Raw genomic sequence first — 8,294 nt, 5'->3', positions numbered from 1 at the left:
AGGTTTCGGCTTATACGATATCCTCAATATGTGCCGAACCGCGAACAATATTTTAACCCAAAAATTAACAAATTCATGTTCGGCTCAGACGATAATCATATTATGTGTCGAACCTTGAACATAAGAGGTTTCGGCTGATACGATATTCTCCATATGTGCCGAACCAGTAACAATATTTCAACCCAGAAATTAAAAAATTATGTTAGGCACATACGAATTTGGATATGTAAGCCGAATTAGTAATGATTCTATTCTGGGCTATTCAGGATGTTGTTCGGCTTACTATGAAACTTTCATATAAGCGGAACTAGTGTCTAGCAAAAGGGTGGGAATTGGAAATTATAGGTTCGGCGCATGCAGTAAACAGATTCAGTAAGCCGAACCGTTCATCAATTGGTAGATTCGGCTCATAGATGTGAGCCGAACCTCAACCTGTTTCGCCGAACCATGATTCATAATCTAAGAAATCAGCCATTTGGGAATCATTGGTGTAGTTGATGTGTACTTTCCTAGGTTTTTTAGATGATATATGACCCTCCTCATCCTCCATTGAATCAAGAATTATAATTTTCTCACTTTCTCCTTCTCTTTCTCTCCTTCTTAACCAAACCAAAACTTTGATATTTTTTTTCCTCATATTTTTCATCTAAACAACTCTTATAATTCTGAAAATTATCTTAATATCTAAACAAAATATTTAATCACTAATCAAGATTATTAACACTAATACGTAAAGGGCAGATTTGTCATTAAAAAATTTGGGTTAAGGGGTTATCTGATTTTACTATTCAACAACCTTTTTTGTCTTCATTCAGTATGCCTTGAAAGATTTTGGTATGCCCAATATTATGGTTCATAACGAGAGGGGGAAATTCCAATTGATTGTTTGAAGAGGGGAGATCTCTGAGCTCTTAGTCTATGTTGTTTAATTGGGCTCAAGCTTAAGTTGTTTGGAGTCCCATTTTCGATTTTGGGCTGTTTTTGTTTCAACATTTTGAACTTCTCAGCTAATAGTCAGGCAGCACCATTTAGATTCAAAAATCAAAATTTTGAATCTCAAGTCTCAACTGTTCGAGTCAGATGTAGTAGTCTGGCAGTAAATGCTGAAATGAATGCTCTAACACTCCCAGTTGACCCATTTCTTTTATCTGTTTACTGTAACTATTAAAGCAAGCTATTGAATGAAGTTTTTGCCCGAGGAAAAGAACAACAGACTTCGGTGTAGTACCACCCCCAACGACAGAAAGATGGTAAATTTTCACAAAGTAGAGGGGTGGTAAGCAATCAATGTCTCTTACTGAAAATACCTAACCTGACAATTCAATACCTATCCTACCTGGTACGTAGTCCAAAAAATCTAAACAAGTTCCAGAAGAACTTTAGTATCTGGCATTCATATTTAAATCCACGGGTTTAACGAACAGTATATAGAAATGCATATTTTTGGGGTTTTGGAAGTTTCTTCATTTCGAAAAAAGACTCATTTACTGCCGACTGCTGACCTGAAACAAGTTCATGATGTAATGAGAAAATCCGCATAAATCTTAATAATAACTAATCATTCCTACTGATTTTAATCAAAGAAGACTCATTAATGCAGGTACATTCTTACACTGTAGACTAATATTCAAATGCCATTAATTAGCTGACGGAAAAGCTCTCTAATTACTACAGTATCTCAAACTTACTTCCGCCCTCCTTCACTTTCTCCATTTCGAGACAAACACCGGGAGTGGGAGGAGAGATTAATGATCAATCACCTGGATTAGAACACTTGAATAATAGTAAAGGGACATTTTACTCTATTCCAAGATCTTTCTATATATTTTCTTTGATCGAAAGCTCATTAAGCTGAAGCTTCTTCTTCGTAATAATATGGGGATGTTTTCCCGTCTTTATTCTCAGCAACGACTCTGTGTTCTATCCCAACTTCTTGCAGCATGGTGACAACTCTTCGCATCGAAGGGCGGTTAATGGGGAGAGGACTAGTACAAATGATACCTATGTTAAGAACCATACTTATCTCCTCTTTAAAACAGGAATCAAGTTTTGAGTCGATCACGTGGTCAACACCTTTCTTATCCACAGTGGAATATACCCATTTCACCAAATCTTTTTCACCAAACTCTGGATCATTAGGTAGTCTCCCTGTTACTAGCTCTAGAATCACGACCCCAAAGCTGTATATATCGCTCTTTTCGTTTACTCGAAGAGTGTAAGCATACTCTACAAAACATCCAAAGTTGTATCATAAATCAAACACAAGAACTATACCAAACAAAATATCCTGGTAAGTTAGAAATAAAGTGGATTGATGGAGAGTACTAGATAGTTAGTCCGGTTCACATACAAGAATGTTGTGAGTATTTATTGAGCAGTTATATGCTCGGATTAAGATAAGTACACTGCATTCTAGTGAAAGCGAGCTAAATGACCATACGAGCTGTAACAGCTAAATCATAGATGAAAAGCAATGGAAGCACAATATGGAAACAACACAATGCACTTTCAGATTACAACCTGGAACCAAAACTAAAATATAAAACTACTTTGAATTGAAGAAGGATAAAACGGACAAATAATACAATGTTTTGGACCGATGATGACATGTTTGACCTTCTATGGGGTTCATTTGATCAAACCAAGTTCCTAAACAGATGTGTGTGTGCATAGGATGTTACGCCTTATTCATGTGCAACTAGTGACCTTTTTTAGTGATGACTTTCTATGGTTGGGACTGAAGACTGTTTGAACAAGTGTCAACAAAAACTCTCTTTCATAGTAAGATTGGATTCATGACACAGCAAGGCTATATTTCAGGGTGGGCTGCATGAAATTCGTCTAGCCGTGATTTACATTAAGAAATAATTCATGTTGAAGCTAAAATATAATCCGGGAGAAGTAATGAGTATATCTTAGATTAAATAAGTAGAAGATAAACAAGACTTACCAGGAGCGATGTAACCACAAGAGCCGGCTATGATGGACATGGGTTCGTTCCCTTTTCCAATTGCATCAACTGTCTTAGCAACACCGAAATCAGAAACCCTTGCACGAAGCTCTCCATCTAACAATATATTATTTGATTTCACGTCTCGGTGAACTATCGGAGGAACACAGTCATGATGCAGATAAGAAAGTCCTTCAGCTGCATCCACCGCTATTTTATACCTAGTCGACCAATCTAGCAATCCTCCCTTATTACTATGCAACAAATCCCCTAAACTTCCATTAGGCATATACTCGTAAACCAAAAGTTTAGAATCCTTGGCAGCACAACAACACCATAACCGCACAATGTTTTTATGCCTAATCTTTCCCAAGGTTTCAACTTCAGCTTCGAATCCGTCATCAGGTATCCAACCTTTCTCAACATCCTCCAGTTCAGATGATTCTCTATTCAGTTCTCCCCAAAGTTTCTTAACAGCTACTATTTCTCCATTGCTAAGAACAGCTTTATAAACTTTCCCAGAAGCTCCGCTTCCAATCACATTGTCTTCGTCAAGACAATCCAAAATCTCATATTCACTAAAACCCAATTTGTGAAATGAAGTTAAAGTCCATTTTGTTTTCTCAATCCCTGTCTTTGCTTTCTTGAAATCTCTATATTTATAGTAGAACCAAAAAACTCCAACAACAAATATAATAAAAGCAAGTATAAAGATTGATCTAAGCAACCAAGCAAACCCGATTTTCTTCGCTTCTACTCCTGTTGGACAAAGACCCGAAAGATCTCCACACAAACCCGGATTACCTAAGAAACTAGTCCTATACATTTGTAAAGCAAATGAAGGAGGTAGTTCACCAGTAAGTCTATTATTAGACAAATTGAATTCATTGAGTTTCAAATTTTGTAATTCAAGTGGAATACTTCCTGAGAAATGATTATCTGATAAATCAAGGTAATTAAGAACAGGTAAACTACCTAGTTCAGTTGGAATATTACCTGAAAACCCATTGCTTGCTAGGTTCAACTCATTGAGATTCTTCCATGAACGAATACCAGAAGGAATTTCACCAGAAAGTTGATTACCATGAAGATCAAGTCTTCCTAACTTCGATAAATTAACCAATGCTTTTGGCAAAGACCCTGTAAGTAAATTATCACTCCCTGAGAATTCAACCAGGTTCTGTAACGCACCAATCTCATCAGGTATAACTCCACTGAACTGATTTCTGGATATTAACAGAATTGAAAGACTAGAAGCTCCAGAGATAGTATTTGAAATCAAACCCGAGAAAGAATTCCCCATTAATTCCATTAAATTTACATTCGGAAGTCCCCAGAATGCTGAAGGAATATCACCAGATAGAGAATTATCTCTCATTCTCACTCTAGTTAAACTCAAACATTTTCCAAGACGTTCCGGAATTTTTCCAGAAAATGAATTGTTGATGAAAAGAATCTCTTCCAATACGCCATTTTCACATAAACCAGCTGGAATTTCTCCGGAAAATTGATTTCCGGAGACATCAACATATTTCAAAGGAGCGTTCTTTCCCAAGTCTTGGGGAAGTTTTCCAGTGAGTTTATTATTAAATAATCTCAACTCATTAAGATTTGGTGATTGAGTTATCGTTCCAGGAAGATTTCCCTCCAACTGATTCTCATATAAATTCAGCGATTCAAGATGTAACTCACACAGATCATCAGGAATCCTTCCTTCTAACTCGTTTGCTGATGCATCAAATCGTTTTAACGACTTAATCTTCGAGAAACCAACGGGAATTTCTCCAGTTAGTGAGTTATTATAAAGCTCAATTTGAACAACATTTGTTAACTCGGTTATTGATTTTGGAATCGGACCATTCAAATTATTTACCGCCAAATCTAAATCAATCAGATTTCCAAGTTTCCCCAGTGAATCCGGAATCTGACCCACTAGATTACAGCTAGTTAACCAGAGAATCTCAAGATTTTTCAAATTACCGAGTTCGGGAGAGAGTTGACTCGGAGAAAACGGGTTATAAGAAAGATTAAGTTGCTTCAGAGTAGAAATGTTACCAAGAAAAGAAGGAATGGTTCCATCGAGAAGATTGTCAACTAACGATAAAACTTCGAGTTGGCTGAATTTTCCAAAACTCGAGGGAATTTCACCGGTAAAATTGTTCCCGGCTAAGTCAAGGTGCCGGAGAGTAGAGATATCGGTGAGGGTGCAGGGTAATGAACCAACAAAAAGGTTTTCTGCGAGATTTAAGTGTTGGAGATTTTGACACTCGGATATTTCAAGGGATAGTGATGAATTAATGGAGTTGTTGAAGAGAGAAAGAAACGTAAGATTTTGAAGGTTACAAACAGGTGTAGGGAAATTACCAGCAAGATTGGCGTTGGATAAATCAACTGAGTTCACTGAAAGAGTTGCTGGATCACATGTAATACCTTTCCAGTTACATGGATTATCATCATTTTCGTCCCAGTTGGAGATAATGCCGTCAGGATCATCAAGACCGAGTCTCACTTGTTGCAGATAAAGACCTTCTTGGTTTACAGAAAGAATCAGAGAAAATGGTGAGACAAGAACAAGGAAAAGAAGCGAGTAGTAAAACATTTTTCAGTTCAGAGTTTCAGTTCAAACTCTGTGGAGTGGAGTGAGAGAGAACGAAAACCAGTTTCATACAGAGAAAGAGACGACAGTTGAATATATACAGTATGATAAAGCGTGAGCAAGTAGTAGAACAGCAATTTTAGTGTGTTTCAAGAACATCAAAGTTGTGCTCATATCATTCGGGGAAAAGCATGGCACGACCTGCTTTAAGTATGTGGAGCCAAGCTGACTGAAGTGGAACCTACCGTAAGGGAAGGGGTAGTCGTCCTGTTTTTCTATTTTCTGCTAATAGTTTTGTCTTTACTCTTTATTCTGATCAATGATCGATTCAGTGTCAAAAAAAGAGAGGTTTGATCAATAAAAGGTGGAGTTATCTAAGATTTGTTGCGTTGTCGGAATGCTCGCAGCAATAGTGCTAATGACTTTTACTAGTGCTATTGGCCCGTAGAATTTACCGGTAGAACAAATAGAATGTCAATCCCTTAAAAAATTGAAGTCTATCTCGAGTAGATATTCTATATCCCTGTTTTGAAATGTGGGACCTAGACTAGTAAGATTTTAATAGAAAAACGGTACGGAAGTGACAAGTGAGTATCTGAAGAGCAGCACGTCAAAAATTAGAGCACTCAGTGTACAATCCGAATCTCATCAGGGCTAGGAATGCCCTATGGTAGCATCATTCAGTCTATCTACCTATTCGCTGATAATCACTGCGTTTTGGACACGCCTCTTGTTGATAATTAAAAGGCTAAGATCGTATGGCTGTCAAGGAATCAATACGGATGATGGTTTTGAAATTCTGGTAGGTGTAGCAAAGAGTGAGAGCGACATTCACACGTGGGCTCATATGTGCCAGGATTGGGTGGTGTGACATTCTCGGACCCATGCTAACCACCGGCTGGTCCTCTAGAATCCTTAACGATGGTGGCCGAGGAGGATCTTAATCCACGGTTAAACCACCCCACGATATCAAAACCAAACGTTACTCAAGAGACGTATGCCTACAACTGCCAAGTACAAAGCCTCGTAAGTTAACCAAAAAAAAATATCTTCTTAGCCTGATTGTATTCCTAGTCTAATTACAGACTAAGGTAGTTCTCCTGTACCATCGCCCATTAATTTGCATATTTATTTTTGGTGAGCCAGCATTGGTGAACAAGAAAAATGGGAATTAAAACTGTCGGACAGCTGGTTCTTCTTTTGACCTCATAAGTCAATACACATAGTGTATTTGTTCAAGCTTCAATGATCAAATGATCCCAAGTCCCCAACAGACAGACGGTAAAATGGGTTAGAGAGTCACCAAAAGAAAGAAAACTTTATCTAAGACATCAAATTAGACTGCGGACTACTAATTACTAATTAGTCAGTGGCAAACTCCCTTTCAAGTCAAGTAATTAGTGGGAGTGAGTAGTCTTGTCTAATAAGTGTACATGAAATCTACTTTGAAAGTTTATAAAATCTGTTGCAATTGTTTAAAGTTCCCTTTCTTACACTTTACCAAACAGCACAAAGCCACAAACTGATCAGAGTCAATCAGAAACGCTACACCAGGAATGGCAACATCTTTGGCTACCCGACTACCACTCTCAATGACAGAGTCATTCCCCTCTTCATCGTTCAGATTGTGCCACGTATTGTCCGAAATACGTGATTTTTGAAAATTTTGACCATAAAACAACTTTCTACACCAGAACTACGATAAATTAACGGTGGTGCTATTCTCCACCCTTTTCTCCTCCCCACTCTCCTCCCGCCTTACGTGTCAAGCTCATGTGGCAATAAAATCAGCCTAATTTTTAAATACATGTTACACATCTACTTTGACTGGAATCTGGGCGGGATTCCAAAATTTCACGGGGATTCCAAAATTTTCAAATTTGAAACCAACTATTATTTTATTCTTATAGATTTCACGTATCACTAATTAATTCTTCTGATCTTTTTGGGTGTTTTCTTCAGAGAACAAATACGCAAAATCAGAGAAAGCTCATTCTTAAAATCACAGAAAGCTCATTCTTTGTTGGTTAATGATGGAGAAACTAGAAATGGGTTTTTATCTAAAAAAAGAATAATGGAAGATGATGAAAACTAAGAAAGAGTGAAGATCGTTACTGTATTGATGGAAGATGACGGGAACGATTTATAGTTAGTGTTTTACATACAATCCAAGCAATAGCAGTTCAAACTGTAAATCCGTAATTCCAATTTCTATGTTGAAAATTATGTTCATGAATTATTTGCTAAAATGTCACACAAATGTTTGCTAATATCTTTGGAAAACTTTGTATTAGTATGTAATAGTGATAATTGAATGAATGAAATTTGTATTATCTTAATTTCATTTAAGAGCATTTTATTAATTGTGGTAACATGAAACTGTAGTATTCATTTGCAGGTAAATGCATTCATGGCCAAAAACTTAAAAGTTTCTTACTGTAATGGGTACAGTAATGCACTGACATGATTGGTACCCTGCACACGGATGCACACCAAATAAGTAATGGCAATCGACACAAAGCCAAGCTTCGTATCCGGTTCAAGTGAAAATTTCATTTAATTAGAAAATGATGGAAAAATTCGGGATACTCCGATAGTTGTAAGTTACTAAGAAAACCTGCACTCATACCCTCTTTGGATGAATGTAAGAATAAATTTTTTTTTGCATCAGAGATTTACATTTAGAGATATGAGACCAAATGTGAAGTGATAAGGACAGTTGAACTCTATGTATATTGATATGTCAGA

The 8,294-nt window shown here is 37.0% G+C and overlaps 1 protein-coding gene across 1 annotated transcript; it reads right to left on the bottom strand.

Annotated features, from left to right (window-relative positions):
• Window positions 1-1,517: 1,517 nt before the first annotated feature.
• On the bottom strand, window positions 1,518-5,699 carry LOC113287551 (receptor-like protein kinase HSL1). The gene is made up of 2 exons (XM_026536336.1): window positions 2,951-5,699; window positions 1,518-2,226 (listed from the first exon to the last, which is right to left on the bottom strand). The coding sequence occupies exons 1-2, from the start codon at window positions 5,547-5,549 to the stop codon at window positions 1,847-1,849; spliced, it is 2,979 nt and encodes a 992-aa protein (XP_026392121.1). The 5' UTR covers window positions 5,550-5,699; the 3' UTR covers window positions 1,518-1,846.
• Between the last annotated feature and the right edge of the window lie 2,595 nt (window positions 5,700-8,294).

Source organism: Papaver somniferum, chromosome 6 (genome assembly GCF_003573695.1).
Source record: "Papaver somniferum cultivar HN1 chromosome 6, ASM357369v1, whole genome shotgun sequence".
Taxonomy (NCBI): Eukaryota; Viridiplantae; Streptophyta; class Magnoliopsida; order Ranunculales; family Papaveraceae; genus Papaver; species Papaver somniferum.
The sequence above is the reverse complement of the archived record's forward strand: the minus strand, read 5'-3'. Positions and strand labels throughout refer to the sequence as shown.